We start from the raw sequence: 18,291 nt of genomic DNA on the forward strand, positions 1-18,291 counted from the left end.
GTCCTCGAATAAGCCCTCCCAGACCCCCACCGTACATGACGGGACAGCCATTGTATCCGGGTAGCCCATTACCCGCCTGGTTTCTGTAGTATTCCACATATCTATGTGGATCTGAAAAGCTGTCGGCGCTGTACATTGGGGGTAGTACTGCTTAACCGGCTTGAAATGCAGTTTTACGTTTTTCCGTATCGGAAGGGTATCGCCTTGTTCTGCTCAGACTGGATGACTATATTATAAATGTGATTCTTGCAGAGCGACACGTAATGAATCCTGTCATAAGATATTCTGACCATCGAGTTGTGTTCCCCAGCTATATGTACGCTCCGTAAAAGAGGCACGCAGCTGTCACCCACTCTTTGATGCTCAACAAATGTCTGAATATACATAAATCGTGTAAAAACCGGTTCATGTGTCAGCGGGATTCGGAGCCAATGGTCTTTCACCAATCTTCTGAAATACATCAGGAACAAACCCCAGCATCCGTGCAAGGTTACATTTCGCTTTAAAGGCAACGTGTGGTGGTCCAACCATATACATTTTGTTTATCACGCTAGAGTCAAATTTTAATTTTGATATTCCTAGAACCTCGTTCGTCTCACTGATTAGTTTTTCAATATCTCTGTAATGTCCCGCCTTTAGCTTGTATTGCAGGGTTGATGGTACTGGCATCCCTCCGGTTACGTAAAATAAGGCATCTTCTTCTACCAGTGTATCCCATGTACGCGGGTAATGGATTTCAGCTAATCCTACTTCCCATTTACCATTCAGTTCAATCGATTTGGCTAGTTTTGTCATGTAGCTTGATATGGTATTGTGCGGGAAATCATCCATAGATGCATTGCTTGGGAGCGTGACGTAAAAGCCGCTTTCCTCCATGGCTGCTTTTGATGGAACTGGACACTACAAACATGGGCCGTCGCACTTATCGTCATTCTGTTCCACGTAAGCCGACATGTCCACCAAGTCAGCTTGCCCTTGAGAATCGATATTAGTCATAAAGACTCTATTCCTTCTAAAGTTAAACCTGATTGGTTTATGTAATGTGTATGTATCCTCACCAGATAACCATGTAGCAACTTGTTTATTATTTATATTACACACACCTTCATCTTCAAAATACCCAGGGTTTGCTTGTCATCCATCATAAACCTCTAGCAATAATGACACAGTTTTTTGAGTCACTTTTTTAAAATAAAATGAGTTATGTAAAAATTATCAGAAACATTTTGATCGCATAGTTCAGTGTTTACACAGCAACCTGAGGTGGTTCGCATGTGCGCAAATTACAGAAATTATATGCGTCATCTATAGCCCAGTCATAATCTGACCCTTGAACATCACGTTTGAACTCGTGCAATTTCTCCCGTACATTTATTTAATCTTTAAGCTCACACATGACGGCCTCAATAGCGCCTTGTACTTTCATGGGCGAGGGGTCGGGATTGCACACCGCGACCGCTTTCGTGATGACATGTTTAAACCACAGTCTGTACAGCTTTTTGATCATCTTTTCAAAATTGTTAAAGAAGTAAAACGGTTCGGGGTCGTACAGGCACGTGTGCCGACGCTGGCTTGGGTGTTTCACAGAGCACCCTATACAGTTCTCCTTCATGTCCTCCTTGATTACTTGATCCAGAGTGCAGGCCAGAGCCCCTTTGATTATCTTCATAGTGGAGTGGGGATGCTCCCATCCACAGCATCTGCAGACAATGAAAGTGCCGCAAAAGTCTCTGAGCTTGTCGATTATCGGTGATGGGAGCCGTGATGTACCCAAGAATGCATGCGGTGACACTGCAGCTGCCTCAACCAATGATGGTGGCCATTGCGCCCATGTCGGACTCGAAGGGGGTGACGATGAAAGGCACGGGTCGCCAAACGGATCCCATGATGCATCCTGTTGAAGCTCAGATATGGTGTCCAGTCACAGCCCAAAAGTCACTGGCTGTATCGGTGGAGACCAGGATGGGGACCGCTGAGGGTTGGTTTCAGCATTGTGCAGCAGCAGTCCAAAAGTATATTCGTCTATCAGGGGCGGCCAGGACGGATCCAGCTGCGTGTTCGCTTCAGGAGGTCTTGGGATGATCTAATGATTCCCTGCCGACCTCACGTTGTTCAAACTAAGTTTTATGCAGATACATTCATTATGCGAGAATATGCTGCACAGAGCGGCATGCTTGCGATGGCTCGGCGGTTTGCGGGGAGCCCATGTTGGGTACTATGTTGCAGGGATGGTGCGTCACTGGGGTCATCGAACTCTTTGCAGGCACTATCTGTATGAGATCGGCAACAATTTCTCCACTGGTAGCCATTTTGTTTCCAATTTGACAGCTGCTTGACGCAACGAGGTGGCTCAATAAAGAAAATACTGTGTGGATCTACGCATATGCACTACATGAGAGCAAGCCAGAGAGAGCAAAAGCGCTCATTTAAACAAGAATTAACCGCGTTATTCCTTGATTATTGTGGTCGAAATACTTAGAGCGCTTTATTCACTTAGGCAGAAAAGTGCTGCATTACTTAAAAAACATTATGGTTATAGGGGTTTATTTGAAATAACAGGTGCTCCGCTGGTGTCACCATTTTGGAATGAGTGTCTGCGTGAGTGTGCATGCGCCATGTGCTGGCCCCTTCGGTCTTTCATTTTGACCGCATTGTTCAAACAGACCAGCCGCATATGGCTGAGCTCTGGGACTTGCTCATTTTGCCTTTCGTCCTATTTCTTCTAAAAGTTTGCTGTTTACATACTTTCTTCAACCTAACACTGGTAAATACCACTCAAGTCTCTTAACATGTTGGTTAAACGGGTAACACTTTGTAATAACAGTACATGAATTAGCATGTACTAATACGTGAATTAGTAATTTCTTGACTATGAACTAATGATGAGCTAAGACATGTATTAATCAAGAACTAATGAAGAACTAACGTAACTACGACATGAGTCATATGAATTAAGGCATGAATAGCACCGCCTTAATTCATGTTAGTTCCTGCATGTTAGTTAATGTATTAATTAACACTTTGTGGTAAACTAAATCAAACATGTTCTAAAAGAAAGATGGCACAATGCAAAATCGTTTAGAAATTTGTCACCTGCAGCTGTCACAAACATCAGTGAATGATTTCACCTAACTCATCCAACATACAGTGATGCATTCACAATTAAGAACAATTGTCTCATCCAATGTTGAGTGATTCTACTGCTGCTGTCCTACAATAATGCATTCATTAAGCAGATGCAATTTTTCAATTTAAAATCAGTATTAGCATAGAGATGCTGGTTATCGCTTTGGTTATGTTATGGATCGGTTTACTGTCATATCATCATAATGCACTGAAGTCAGATGTTTGTCTTGTGTTCTTGCTCTTCTTTTGAGCCACAATTGCCCCTTCAAAAAGTCAACTTTCCTTCTACCATTCAGTTCCTTCTCCATCCAAATGCAGCCACAGGACCTCTGCTCTTCTACTTCTTTACAAACCACCAAAATGCACAAAAAAAATCTTATTTACATGAGTTTATAAAACATGTATAATTGATCTTTTTTTTTTAAATGTCAGAGTTAGGTTAGGGTTGGTCATTAACTCATGACTTAATTATGCATTAAAAAGTCATGAATTCATATTACTTTATAAGTAATTAATATTGAGTAAACAATTATGTGCCCCCCCAAGTAAAGTCATGACATAATGATACACTAACAAGTCATGAATTCATGTTACTTTATACGTAATTAATAATGAATTAGCAATAATGTGCCTTATTTTGCACCAGTATATCCAAGATGATTAGTTTAAATTACATACTCATCAGCGTGTAACCCCCCCCCCAAAAAAACACAGAAATGAAAAGGTAAAACACACCTTTTATTTTACAAAAGTTTAAATATCAGCACACCTTTAATCAACTGGCAAGTTGTATATTATTTACATAAAACTCAACCTAAAAGATATGCAAAACTAAAATCAATATTTAAAACTGATTCGAGAATGGTCACTAATAACAGTAACATTACACATAACTTTACAACTACGCATTACAACATTTTTTTTTTTATGATTTGTATTAACAAAACATTGACTATTGAGGGAATAGTACACCCAAAAATGAAAATTGTCATTTACTCACCCTCAAGTAGTTCCAAACCTGAATGATTTTTTTTACTTCTGCTGAACACAAATGAAGCTATTTGGAAGAATGTTTGCAACCAAGCAGATCTCGGCCCCCATTGATTACCATAGCATTTTTTCCTACTATAGCAGTCAGTGGTGCCCAAGATCTGCTTGGTTGCAAACATTCATCCAAATAGCTCCCTTGTGTTCAGCAGAAGAAAAATCTCATACAGATTTGGAACTACTTGAGGGTGAGTAAATGACAATTTTCATTTTTGGGTGTACAATCCTTTTAAGCAACAAGTATACCTCACTTCTTTGATATATCAAGAAGGGCACTGCTCTCTTTCAATTTTTTTATCATGTCTACATTAGGTTGATCCAGGCACCTTGCAAGACAGACATCAGAAAATTTTTGGATGCTTTCTCCCATTTTAAAAGTGGCTCTCACTCCTTTGTATTCTTCAGGATTTGCAACTGCCAACTCAGCAATGGGGGCTTGCATGACAATTGTGTTTCTGTCAACATTCATTTTGTTGTACGCTTCAGCTTTAGTGAAGCCACCATTTACCAGGTGTAACACTTTGTGGTAGCGTTTGATGGAGTCTTCAGGGTTTTTTACTGGAGGGGAAAGAAGGAAGAAGAATGTTGTACAAGTCCGATATAACAAAGGTGAGAATTATTTTAATAATGAGAATTAGAATTTTGATGTGTGTTATTGCTTTAAGAACAGACTATAAAACCAAAATGTGGTCATGACAACAAATGTGATTCTGTTGTAAAACAGGTTGCATCGCTTCCAGTTAAGGTAATTTGTATGTTCTTTATTAAATATTGTCCAACGAGCTAATACAAATTGAGCATAAACAATGTTTATCACATATGCATTATGATATCTAAAAGTTTTTTTTTCTCACTAACATTTGGATATTAAACTTGAATAAAAGGCCAACAATAAAAACAATATGTGCCTACACAGCTTCGCTGCTTGACCCCTAATAACTAGATAGGTGAGCAGATTACCCTTAAGGTACAGCAAGTCATTTTCACTGCTAGAGGAGGCACATTGAAAACAACAACAATGGCGGAGCGTGATGATGCTGAGAAGGAGCATGGTTTTCTCTCATTATAATGAATTAGCTGGAAGTAATGTGAGGTTGAATAATAAATGGGTCATAGATCTTATCAAATTTGTCTTATTCAATGGTGTGATAATGCTGTGCAGGTTTACGTTTTCAAAGCAATAATAGTAAAAGTACATTTGAACGTACCCACATAATTTGCAAAACTGTTTAATAATTATCTATAACATATACTGTGTTAATTTACATAGCCAGACTTCAGACATGTTAAGTGTCAATAAACTTATCAAAAACCCTAACCCTGTACTTACATAAACTTTACTTGTAAAGAATCCAAGAGTTAAAGATTAAAACCCTTTCATAAGGGAGGTAGCAAGCTGTAAAATTGCTGCATAGCTACCGCTTTCTCTCGCAGTGTAAGCATTTTGTACAGTGGAGGCGGCGGCAGTCTTGGAGCAACACAGTTACCAGTGTTGTCATGGTTTCTATAGTCGTAAAAGCCGTAAACCGACTGTAAGGTGGATATGACGCCACTGACAACTCTATTGTCTTGTTATTTACATAACATCTGTTACATACATAACAAATACTTGGAAACATTTGAGATAATAAGTAGTCATCTGAACAAAATATGTAACACTGCTCTAGTGTTTTTGGGATATTTTATTTATTTATTTATTTTTTAAATCTTACTGTGCCTTTAAAACCTTAATTTTCACTTCTGGTTGAACTATACCTTTTAATATTTTTGATTGAATAAACATACCTCTCCTAAAATCAACCCTCAGTTTCTTGGATTTTTTATCCTTTTTCTTCTTCTTTGTTCTTGGTTCGGAATCTGATGAATCTGAAGATTCTGAGGAATCAGAAGATTCATCACTGGACACCTTCTCCTTGGATGCAGCAGTATTGGATGAAGATGCAGACAGTGTCTGTCCAGGAGACATTACGGCTTCATGCCTCAGAAGTGCTATGACAAAGAACAATTAGAAATAACTGTAGAACAAAACTACAGGTAAAGACTTTTTACCACATTTAATTTAGGAATAAGTTACTTAATTTAAATAAAATTACTTCTAATTACAAGTTGTAACTTACGGACTGCCAGAATTGTTCTTAAAGTTCATGACCGTAATACTCACCATCCTCCAATCTTGCTCTGAGAAAATGTTTGTCATCTGTCAGGGAGTCAACTTTTTCCTGAAGATGAAGAATCTTCTGCTTTTGCATCTCTATTGTTAGTTTTGCTTTGTCAAGAGCAATCTGCAAAGTGGGTGCACCTAATAAAAGAGAAATCAGAAACATGCAACTTGGCTGAAAGCAGAATAAGAAAAATGTGGCCTACTTGAATTAGGCCTAAATCAAAATACATAATTTACACCCTACACATTAACAGCCACATTTCTGTGAACCAAATTACACAAATGAAATATCTAAATTAAAATTTCAATCCAGCAATTCTCTTTTCCCATTTTTTCTGTAAAGTTTACATGTTTCTTGCTGTTCTGCCTCCATGGTATTTGTTTTGATTGTTGTGAGAAACATGTGTAGTGCTTGGCTGACATCTAGCGTCGAGGAGAAGAAGTGCGGGAGTGCCGGTCACTACTGGATGACGTCTTCAGGAGAAGACACCGTTCGAAAGGAGGAATAGCTTTATTGTCTGTTCCTGCATGTTTGTTCTGCTGTATGCATGCTCCAGCTTTCCGAGTTGATTTATGAAGGCATCGCTGGTATGTTTATTTGTGATTTTATGAGAAACAGAAAGGAATAATTATATTGTACCGAGTTAACGAAGTTTGTATTAAGTTAGTAAAAGTAAGCTCATTCAGATCATTGTCATGTAAATCGAGCTCGGTAATAAGTCTTACTGAAGGCTATTCTTTGTGTTTTCCAGTTTTACTCTTCTTTCACGACAATTATACGATATAAAGACATGCGGCGTCTGCATATTTTGTGCGGAAGAGTTATCTTACTGTTGACCCTGGCAAGGCGCAAGGGAGAGGCAGTACACTTGCATAGCAACCTAGAAAAGGGTACAAACAAACCTCCTGTTTCACTGGTTTGTTGTATTGCAGGCTGAAGTCCTGAAACCAAAAACAACAAAACAACTTATAATACAGCATTTGAACAAAGAAACAGGCAGAGTTTAAAAAGAGTTTTAAAGTTGGCATGAAACCGTTATTTCTATTAACTTCATTTCTGTATAGGGAAGAATGGCTTACGTCAGAAGCCAACTGTTTTCAATCCTCATAACCAGTCATTTAATTTATTTATTCATTCATTGTAAAGATAAGTCCTCAATTTTACTTTGTTTTTATGCAAACTGACCTGCGTATTTACATAATATTTATATTATTCATGTTGATATTTGTAATGGAAAATAGCTACAAATACCACAGTTATTAGAGCACATCGAGTTTTTTTTTTTTGCAAAACCAAAATATATAATCAAAATGTAATTTAGAAAATGTGTACACACAGTAGTATACTTTCACTTGAGTACACTTTAATATGGCAACAGTTTATAATAATTGAGTACACTTTATAACTTAGTCAAAGTCAAAGTAAACTTTATTGTCATCTCTGCTATATACTATACAGGTACATAGAGAGACGAGATGATGTGGCTCCAGTTTTTTTCAGTGCAGACGAGAGAAAGACATGTAACAAATCGGCACGTGGTAAATAAAGTAAATAAATATAAGGTATACAAAAAAATATACTATACTTGGAGATAGAGGTAGAGGAGGTTATAATAGTTATGTATGGAAAATGTGCAAATAAGTGGCAGAAGTGCAAAAATGCTTGTAGCAGAGTTTGTGTGTAAAGTGCAGATGTGCAGGAGTCAATTTGTTCGCAGTCCGGGTGTGTGTGGGGGGGTAAGTGTGTTCAGGAGTCTAATGGCTACTGGGAAAAAGCTATCCCGCAGCCTGGAAGATCGAGTCCTGATGCTGCGATAGCGTCTGCCAGATGGGAGGAGTGTGAAGAGTCCGTGTGAAGGATGAGAGGAGTCAAGCACGATGCAGGAGGCCCTCCTGATGCAGCGCTTGTTGAAGATGTCATGCACCGATGATGTTCCCAGCTGCTTTGATGATCCTTTGAAGCCGTTGGTTATCGGAAACCGTGCTGTTTCCAAACCAGACGGAGATGCAGCTGGTCAGGACACTCTCTATGGTGCCCCTGTAGAACACGGTGAGGGTGGGAGGTGGGAGGTTGGCTTGCTTAAGCCGTCTCAGGAAGTGGAGACGTTGCTGGGCCTTTTTGGTGATGGAGGTGGTGTTGGTCGTCCAGGTGAGGACGTCTGAGATGTGAACTCCCAGGAACTTGGTGTTTTTTACCATCTCAACTGTGGAACCGTGGATGCTGAGTGGTGTGTGGCTGGGGCGAGTTCTCCTGAAGTCGACAACCATTTCCTTGGTTTTATCCACATTCAGCGACAGGTTGTTCTCATTGCACCACGTGGACAGCTGCTGAACCTCGTCTCTATACGCCGACTCATCGTTGTTGCTGATGAGCCCCACCACCATCGTGTCGTCTGCGAATTTGATGATGTGGTTTGAGCTGTGCAGGGCAGTGCAGTCATGGGTCAGGAGTGTGATAAGAAGTGGACTGAGAACGCAGCCCTGAGGAGCACCTGTGCTCAGTCTGATGGTGCTGGAAACGCTGTTGCCGATTCGAACAGACTGATGCCTCTCTGAGAGAAAATCCAGAATCCAGTTGCAGAGTGAGGTGCTCAGTCCCAATCCGCTCAGTTTTACACACAGTCTTTGTGGAATGATGGTGTTGAAGGCTGAACTAAAGTCTATGAACAGTAGTCGCACGTAAGAGTCTTTATTGTCCAGATGACTTAATTACAATTTTTCCCTCAAATTCCTAATTGGCTCCTTATCAATAGTTAGTAGTTAAGGTAGTTGTTAAGTTTAAGTATTGGGTAGGATTAGGGATGTAGCATAAGATTATGTAGATATGACAACAATATGTGCTTAATTAGTCGAATAAATGGCTAATATTCAAGTGCATGACAATAAGCAACCAGTTAAGTGACCCTAAAATATGTTAAACGTCGACTTTAATACTTTTTATACCCCGGCGCGTACAAGCTAAGTGACAAAACACTTTAATATCTCAGGAAAGACAAATACCAATGAATGAAACTTTATGGATGTATCAGTAATTATATTAAATGACTTACTTTTTGACGAATTAGCTGTACTTTCAGTCTGAACATTCTTGCGTGCAGATACAACTACAGGGGGGAAGCAAGCATAGTTCAGTATTAAAAAAACACCTGAAAACATGTACATAAGCAGGGTTGCCAACTCACACATATGGCTTTGTCTCACATTAATAGGCTGCCCAACTAAACTTCACAACAATTTTACATCAATAATCCCTATGTTTTCACACTGCATTGGGGAGTAAACATTTCCATGCTGTGAAATGTTTTTTTGATTGAGAACATTGATACCTTAAAATGACCAATCCCCTGACCAGTGCCCTTGACTTTTCATGTAGAGTGCTGACAGAGTTAAGAATGCCTGTCTAGGCCTTATTTCAATTAAGATTTTCAAGTAGCCTATCTTTTATAAACATCCCTTAGAATAAAACATAAAACATTTGCACTGGTGTGCAAAACAATGTTTTACGATATGTCAGTGCAATCAGTTTTCAGCTAAAACAGCTCAAACATGCATTTAAGTGAGACTAGGCCTTGTCTGTGAAAACGGGACAATGAGTTACCAAAATCTCACTCAAGCCAGGCCACTCAAGTTTGCAAGCCTGGCAAAAGTACATCAAACAACATGCATGTCACAAATACTTACCATATTCACCTGAGCTGTACTTGCTCTGTGTGGTAATTTTCCTCCCACAACGCGTTGCCTTTCTCTTCTCATCCATCTTGCTCAAATTTGTTGATTGGTGCGAAGCTATGCTTAATGGTGCGGTTGGCGCCACCCCATCGTCCTCGTGGTCTAATGACATGGTTTGGATTTTTATTACTGTAATTCCACTTCTAAACCCTACGTGAAGCTCTGGTGGGTCTTGGATATCTTTACAGTTATCCCAGTTTGTATACACATCCAAAGATGGTGCAATACCATAAAGTTTTACTTGGGTTCATGTTTGTATTACGTTTAAGCCCTTGCACATGATTGAAGCAGGTTCTCATCGCACCGGAAATAGGTGGGGCAATCTCTGTTGTTTTTAGCGCCACCTTACCTGAGTTTAATTAGTTAGCACCAATAGCTCTCTGGTCATGTTGCATTCAAAATTGCTGCTTTTTGCGATTCGGAAACCCACGACTAACAGGAAACGCATGCTCATTAAATGGCTTCAACGTAAAAAGTTACTAGCAAGGAGAGTAAAGTGCTCAAGATGTGGCCATAATATGACAATGGAGAGAAATAGAAGACATGTCGACGGTTTTCATTGGTAAGTTAAACAAATTACAGATTTGATGTTTACATGATACACTATTGATTTTTTTCCCATGGATATTATAGGTCTACAACCTAAAAAAGTCCTTAAAAGTTTTAAATGTCATAAATACGGTTTTCCTAATTAGCGTCTTAAAACGACTTAAATCTAGATTCGATAGGTCTTATTTGGGTGATATTACCACGAAAAAATTTCCACAAATATCTGTCTATCGATAAACATCTTCTATATATAAATTTGAATCTGGCTGCAGATTAAAAACTTGAGTTGCCTAATATCACGCCGCCCCACCTCCCCATTCAGGTGAGTTTTTATTAGGGTTGGAGCTGAACTCTGCAGGGCTGCAGCTCTCCAGGACTGGGGTTCGCCACCCTGGCCTATGAGATATTGTGTGTGTTTGAATAATACGGCGGCAAATCTATGCAATTAATAACCGAGCGCACCACTAATGCTGGCGCGTGACATGTACTCTGCACGCGATTCTCTTCATCTAAGTTTGAACAGTTTTCCCCTAAGTTAAATGTGTTGTCATTCGTGTAATGATAAGCTGTCAACAATGTTAATGATTTTATTAATATTAATTTATATTTGTTGCCTGCAGTGCCTGTGAGTTTCCTACATTACAATATAAAAAAATATGCATCCAACAATCAGAATATTGCTTGGGGTGTAGGTTTCAAGCTTATAAAATCGATAATTATCTGCATATGAAAACAATAGAGTAATAATAAAACATAAGTTTAATGCCTTCATTAAGATAGCTAAGTGTGTGTGTGTTTGGGTGTATTTCCATTGCAGGTTTGGTCTTAAATTTCATGTAAAGTGGTATTAAAAAGGTCTTAAAAAGTCTTTAATTTAACGTGTTCATATCTAACACCATGAATTCATTATCTCCACGCTGCAGTGTGTCAGGCAGCTTTGCCACAAAGACTTTAATAGGTGCTTATAATAAAACAGGCTTTATATCTTGTTAAAAGTTTATATTTTACATGTTATCATGTTTGTATTTTATGTTACAGAAATAATGATAGTTCTGAGAGTTAGGGAAAAGAAAAAATGTTATCAATGTGTGTTAAAAATACTTTTGTCTACATAACCGTGTTTTGTTATTTATCATCATCACAGGATGTGCAGACATAAAAGTCATCGAGGCAAGAAAACCAGCCGATCAGTGCGAGTAGGGTCTCTCTTTGAGAAATCAAAACTCAGCTTGTCATCTTGGATAATGTTCATTTACAGGTGAGTCTGTTATTGGACAGCTGAGAAGGTATAGTATAATATTACAATCCATTTCAAAGTTCTTTGATTGTTTTAATTTTGACAACTCAGCTTTCCATCATCATTGAGTCATCATTGTGTACTTCACAGGTTCACTCAGGGGTTACGGATCAGACAAATTGATATGATGCAAGATAGCATTGCAAAAAGCTCCAAAACACTCTCTAAGATGGCTCGTATCATGAGGAATGTTTGCCACTGTGCTATGAAACGATTCAGAAGAAGACATGGACAGATGATTGGAAGTTCTCTGGAATTTGCCGTTCTTGATGAAAGTGACTTTCGTCATAAAAGAAAAGTAAATTTAGAACCTATAAGGCAAATTCACACTGCATTTGCTGACCACTATTGTTGTCATTTGAACATTTCTAATTGGAATTTATTTGGTTTTGGAATGTCTGTGATGTCTACTTGCTTACGATTTCTAGTAACATATAAATAATGTACAGGCACACATCTGTTTTTCTCTCATCTGTTTTCTTTTATTCTAGAAATAACCAACTGAGTGTATATCTAAACCTTGTGTGTTTTGAAATAAAAATCAGCCACACTTGTATAAAGCTCCCCCAGACTTTCCTTTAATTTGTTACCCATCTGTATGTGTAAATATGTTAAATGAATATAATGATAATATAGTATTTCTTTTTTTTAATTACATATTTAACTTTTACAGTATGGACGAGGGAGAGCATCAACAACATGGAGGCGAAAGAAATGGGTGTTTGGCATTCTAGGTGTGAGGAATAAACACAGACACCCAATCTTGCGGCTTGTGAAAAGAAGATCAAGAACACACCTCGTCCCCATAGTTGTGAAACATGTGCGTCCAGGCACTACCATTATTTCAGATGAGTGGAGAGCCTACCGGGGTGCTTTGGCCAGCATGGGCTACAGACATTTCACAGTAAACCATTCCCAGTGGTTTGTAGACCCACACAGTGGAGCTCACTCACAACACATTGAAAGAGCGTGGCTGACATACAAAACGAACGTATGGAGACTAAGAGGGAATAGGACAGGGAAGATGCTAAAAGAACACCTCTCACTCATAGAGTGGACTCACTGGCTTGGGGAAAAACATAAGCAGGGACCACTTGGGCGCATAATAAAAGACATATGCCATCAATTTCTTGTTTAGAGGACAACAAGCTGAACATTTGTATTTTGTGTAAGACATAAGTAAAATAAAGGTTAAAATACAAGTTACCTTAACCTCTTGATTTAAGATGTACTGACATTTAAACCTTTGTAAAATAAAATGTGTCTTTTACCTTTTCATTTCTGTGTTTTTTTGGGGGGGGGTTACACGCTGATGAGTATGTAACTTAAACTAATCATCTTGGATATACTGGTGCAAAATAAGGCACATTATTGCTAACTCATTATTAATTACGTATAAAGTAATATGAATTCATGACTTGCTAATGTATCATTATGTCATGACTTTACTTGGGGGGGCACATAATTGTTTACTCAATATTAATTACTTATAAAGTAATATGAATTCATGACTTTTTAATGCATCATTAAGTCATGAGTTAATGACCAACCCTAACCTAACCCTGACATTTAAAAAAAATGATCTCGCGGACTCCTCTGTCAGGGGTCAATTAGAGTTGGTAATATAAATGAGAGTCCCGAAGTAATCCGAACAACATAAACGTCATGACTACAATATACTGAAATAAGGTCTTTAAAATTGAGTCAGATGTGTCTAAAAGAATACTTTACATATTAAAAAGGGTAAGTAATTTCCAGGAGCGCGCGGAAGGACCAACACGCATTCATAGCCTTCGGCTGCGCCATTGGATTCCGCCATTGGGCCAGTGGGCGGCTCCCTACAATTTGGTGACCTCGACGTGATCTCACGAGAGCTGAACCAGCCAGGCGAGTGACAGCCTTCTAGCGCCGCTTTCAAGCATCCCCAAGACAGCCCCTGACGGACAGAAGATGAGGTTTGGTGCATCCCTTCTCTCAGGTTTGGTGAGTATAAAGTGGTTTCTGTTTATAGGTGAAGAATTGAGGGCAAGCGAGCTACACTCCATCTAGACACTGTAAGGAAAAGTAGTAAAAATGCCCCAAGGTTCTTGGTTGATCATTTGAATACAGACAATGTTAGGAATTTATGATCATGGGGGAAGCCAGGGAGAGAATGGGGGGTTCCAGTTGGCACCAATAGGGTAATAAGGAAGGCAATTGAATTACAATGATCATAAAAGTCTCCACCCTCTCCTGTCCCAGGATCCTCACACTCCAGGGGGTCACTCTATATGTAAATTCACTCACAACACCTACACATAGCACCTTGGTGGGAAGGGTTTTTTGGGGTATAAAGGGGGGTGAAGAACTGTCCTTAATTTGTATTTGAGCTGCCTTTCAGTACCCAGTGTGTGTCTACACTGTATTACATTATATTATTTTTACTGTTCAATAAACCACCATTTTGCTGAAACTGCGGAGACTCTGCAAGTGGATTCCCTACATCTTATTGGCGAGCCAGCCAGTAGAAGGGGCTACCAACTCTGATTTGGCTAACCAAACACTTTGGAAAGGTGAGGGAGATACAGATTACGTTGTCATCGCAGACAGGCACGCAGTAGCTACTGTAAAGGGTGTTTTAACATATGACTTGCCAGACCTTTTGAGAACAGACAACCAGAAACTAGCAGAGATATTGCAGCGACACGAAGGTGTGTAGGCCAGACAAACATGATTGTGGGAGAGTCAAAAACACAGAAGTGCACGTTCAAGGGGATGACCCCCCAGCGCAAAGACAATATAAATATCCTAGAGATGCAGAAACAGACATCACTCATGTTACTGATTTGCTGCTCGACCAAGGTGTCCTAAGGACATATGTATCCACAGTCAACTCACCTGTGTGGCCTGTAAGGAAACCTGATGGTTCATGGAGGCTGATTATTGATTATAGACAGATAAATGCTTCAACACCTTCCGCGGCTGCGGTGGTGGCAAGGACCCCAAACATAATGGCTAGTTTACAAAGCACATCAAAAATATACTCCACTCTGGATGTGTCTAATGGATTCTGGTCAAAAAAAATATTAAGCGAGAGGGGGGCATATCCTTTATTCTGATTAGTCGGGGGTTCACTCCCTTCGCCTCTGCCAGCTGCAACCGCTACATCTCCGCTGGTGGCTCTGGCTACACCCGTGGCCATCGCTAAGCAGTACTTCACCCTCCAGAGACTTTATTGGAGGGTGATGGACGAGCCGGCCGCACAAGGCTCCCCAGAGGAGGACCAGCTCGCCGAGCAGCTGCAGCACGACTTCGCCGTGTTCTCGCCCACCTCTCCTCCAGGTGACCTGGAGAGAATGGCAGAAGATCTCAGGAGGCTGATCCAGCTCCGGAGAGCCCTGGCTCCTGCTGCTTAGCCCGAGCAGCCACCTGCGCAGCCCGAGCCGCCGCCGTCTCTGCCCGCGGCTCCAGCGCAGCCTGAGCCGCCGCCTTCTCTGCCCGCGGCTCCAGCGCAGCCCGAGCCCTCGCCTTCTCGGCCCGCTGCTCCAGAGCCCGTGCAGCCTCCGCTGCCGCCTGCGGATCCAGAGCAGCCCGTGCAGCCTCCGCCTGCGGATCCAGAGCAGCCGCCTCCGCTACCGCCTGCGGATCCGGAGCAGGCACTCCCTCTGCCTGCAGCTCCTGAGCCCATGCCCGAGGCGCTCCCTCTGCCTGCAGCTCCTGCGCCCATGCCCAAGGCGCTCCCTCTGCCTGCAGCTCCTGCGCCCATGCCCGAGGCGCTCCCTCTGCCTGCAGCTCCTGCGCCCATGCCCGAGGCGCTCCCTCTTCCTGCAGCTACCGTGTCCATGCCCGAGGCGCTCCCTCCGCCTCTTTTGACTGTAAACCAGGCTGAATTTAACATGCCCGAAAGAAACAGAAGAGCAAATTTAAACAAGCACAAGCGAAGCCAATAAACATACCGCACGTCGTTTTAAAAGAAGAGAGCACTCATTACATTTAACCACCACGTTAAAAGAAAGACTTTAGTGATATTTACCAGGTTGGAGAAAGCATTTCAGCAGCAAACTTTTAGAAGAAATAGGACGAAACGAGCAAGTCCCGGAGCTTGGCCACATGTGACTGGTCTGTTTGAACAACGCAGTAGAAATGAAAGACCGGGGGTCCAGCGCATGCGTACCCATGCCGACGCCCATTTCAAAATGGCGACACCGGCGGAGCGCCTATTTAAAAAAAAAAAAACGTTATGGTTATAGGGGTTTAAGTAATGAAGCACTTTGCCAATGTGAATAACGTAAAGCGCTCTAAGCATTTGACAGCAGTAATCAAGGAATAACGTGGTTAATTCTTGTTTAAATAACTGCATGCGCTCTCTCTGGCTCACTCTCATGTAGCGCATGCGCATTGATCCACACAGCTTTCCTTCAAAGAGCCCAGTGTTGCCAACTTAGCGACTTTGTCACTAGATTTAGCGACTTTTCAGACCCCCTTGACGACTTTTTTTCAAAAAAGCGCCTAGCGACAAATCTGGCGACTTTTGGACAAACCTTAGCAACTTTCCAAATGTCGCCAGTACTGTCCTTTAAGTGTGAGGTCTTCCTTTCCCGGTACAGTTACTCATCCCCCTGTGTCTGCTCTGATCAGTGAGCGCTAGCTCCGGCTGAAAGGAGCAGCAAATTCCCGTCACCGCATGGCAGCTGACATACTGTAGGTGTGAATGAGCTGCGCATGTGCAAACGGTGTTGCCACGGACCAATCACTTACTTGCTACTCCTTTGCAATGAAATAATAAGAAAAGATAAATAAGAAGAAACGGTCAAATTAAATAGTTTTATTTCAAGCAGAGGATGTAACTGCTGGTTAAGTTCCGTTGTGTTGTCTGGCAGAAAATCCATCCATTCATCCATTATCCTCCGCTTATCTGGGGTCGGGTCGCGGGGGCAGCAGTCTCAGCAGGGAAGCCCAGACTTCCCTCTCCCTGGCCACTTCATCCAGCTCCTCTGGGGGGATCCTGAGGCGTTCCCAGGCCAGCCGGGAGACATAGTCTCTCCAGCGTGTCCTGGGTCTTCCCCGGGGTCTCCTCCCAGTGGGACATGCCCGGAACAGATGCCCAAGCCACCTCATCTGGCTCCTCTCGATGCGGAGGAGCAGCGGCTCTACTCTGAGTCCCTCCCGAATGACTGAACTCCTCACCCTATCTCTAAGGGAGAGCCCAGCCACCCTGCGGAGGAAACTCATTTCGGCCGCTTGCACCCGCGATCTCGTTCTTTCGGTCACTACCCATAGCTCATGACCATAGGTGAGGGTAGGAACGTAGATCGACTGGTAAATCGAGAGCTTCGCCTTTTGGCTCAGCTCTCTCTTCACCATATCAGACCGATGCAGCGCCCACATGACTGCTGACGCCGCACCGATCCGCCTGTCGACCTCCCGTTCCATCGTTCCGAGGTTCGACAATCCGGCGGACCCTCCTCTCCAGGACCCCCGAATAGACCTTACCAGGGAGGCTGAGGAGTGTGATCCCCCTATAGTTGGAGCACACCCTCCGGTCCCCTTTCTTAAAGAGGGGGACCACCACCCCGGTCTTACAGTCCAGAGGCACTGCCCCTGATGTCCACGCGATGCCGCAGATGTGTGTCAGCCAGGACAGCCCCACAGCATCCAGAGCCTTGAGGAACTCCGGGCGAATCTCATCCACCCCCGGGGCCCGGCCACCGAGGAGCTTTTTGACCACCTCAGTGACCTCCGCCCCAGAAATAGGCGAGTCCACCACCAAGTCCCCACACTCTGCTTCCATATTGGAAGGCGTGTCGGTAGGTTTGAGGAGGTCTTCGAAGTATTCCTTCCACCGACCCAAGACGTCCCGAGCTGAGGTCAGCAGCGCACCATCCGCACCAAAAATAGTGTTGATGCTGCACTGCTTTCCCGCCCGGAGCAGCCGGATGGTGGACCAGAATCTCCTCGAAGCCGTCCGGAAGTCATTCTCCATGGCCAGTGATAGTGATCAGTTGACAGCTCCGCACCTCTCTTCACCTGAGTGTCCAAGACATGCGGCCGCAAGTCCGACTACAAAGTCGATCATAGAACTGCGGCCCAGGGCATCCTGGTGCCTGGTGCCTGGCAGAAAATATGTAATGCAATTGATAACAGTTTTATATTGGACACGTGAGGAAGGATTAGGGAAAGCACGCAGAATTCAAATACGACGTATTTGCGTCATCAATATGCAAATATACGCATGACGTCATCTAGCGACATTTGGCGACTTTTTGAGCAGACTTTAGCTACTTTCCATTGAAAATAGTTGGCAACACCGCTGCCGATCGTGCTCCATTTATGTGAATGCGCATAAGCACCGATTAAGGTAACACCGATTCAACAAATCAACTTCTTAACTGCTGAATGCGCT

The 18,291-nt window shown here is 42.1% G+C and overlaps 2 protein-coding genes across 4 annotated transcripts; one reads left to right on the top strand and one right to left on the bottom strand.

The window, feature by feature from the left end:
- Positions 1–1,375: 1,375 nt before the first annotated feature.
- On the bottom strand, positions 1,376–6,422 carry LOC125723216 (coiled-coil domain-containing protein 106-like). The gene is made up of 4 exons (XM_048999623.1): positions 6,335–6,422; positions 5,959–6,174; positions 4,425–4,731; positions 1,376–1,700 (listed from the first exon to the last, which is right to left on the bottom strand). Exons 1-4 carry the CDS (start codon positions 6,420–6,422, stop codon positions 1,376–1,378), a joined length of 936 nt encoding a protein of 311 aa, XP_048855580.1.
- A 408-nt stretch (positions 6,423–6,830) lies between these two features.
- Positions 6,831–13,130, top strand: LOC125723179 (uncharacterized). Of its 3 annotated transcripts, XM_048999591.1 has the most exons (5): positions 6,831–6,922; positions 8,111–10,625; positions 11,757–11,870; positions 12,000–12,207; positions 12,583–13,130. In XM_048999591.1, the coding sequence occupies exons 2-5, from the start codon at positions 10,450–10,452 to the stop codon at positions 13,045–13,047; spliced, it is 963 nt and encodes a 320-aa protein (XP_048855548.1). In that variant the 5' UTR covers positions 6,831–6,922; positions 8,111–10,449; the 3' UTR covers positions 13,048–13,130. The 3 variants fall into 3 exon arrangements, 2 of the variants coding, with proteins under 2 accessions (XP_048855548.1, XP_048855547.1); XR_007386798.1 differs by lacking the exon at positions 6,831–6,922 and having other exon boundaries at positions 7,600–10,625; positions 12,000–12,184; positions 12,583–13,128; XM_048999590.1 differs by lacking the exon at positions 6,831–6,922 and having other exon boundaries at positions 7,601–10,625.
- Positions 13,131–18,291: the final 5,161 nt, after the last annotated feature.

Source organism: Brienomyrus brachyistius, unplaced genomic scaffold (assembly GCF_023856365.1).
Source record: "Brienomyrus brachyistius isolate T26 unplaced genomic scaffold, BBRACH_0.4 scaffold46, whole genome shotgun sequence".
NCBI lineage: Eukaryota > Metazoa > Chordata > Actinopteri > Osteoglossiformes > Mormyridae > Brienomyrus > Brienomyrus brachyistius.

Bases quoted from the DNA above. Each gene is read 5' to 3' on its own strand.
- LOC125723216 (XM_048999623.1), bottom strand. From the start codon at position 6,422: ATGCAAAAGCAGAAGATTCTTCATCTTCAGGAAAAAGTTGACTCCCTG. The intron at 6,175-6,334 runs GTGAGTATTACG...ATTTCTAATTGT, and splicing joins CAGAGCAAGATTGGAGGATG to TCTTTGTCATAGCACTTCTG. The intron at 4,732-5,958 runs GTATGTTTATTC...TTTCCCCTCCAG, and splicing joins GAGGGTTGATTTTAGGAGAG to TAAAAAACCCTGAAGACTCC.
- LOC125723179 (XM_048999591.1), top strand. From the start codon at position 10,450: ATGTTGCATTCAAAATTGCTGCTTTTTGCGATTCGGAAACCCACGACT. The intron at 10,626-11,756 runs GTAAGTTAAACA...TCATCATCACAG, and splicing joins CATGTCGACGGTTTTCATTG to GATGTGCAGACATAAAAGTC. The intron at 11,871-11,999 runs GTGAGTCTGTTA...TGTACTTCACAG, and splicing joins TGGATAATGTTCATTTACAG to GTTCACTCAGGGGTTACGGA.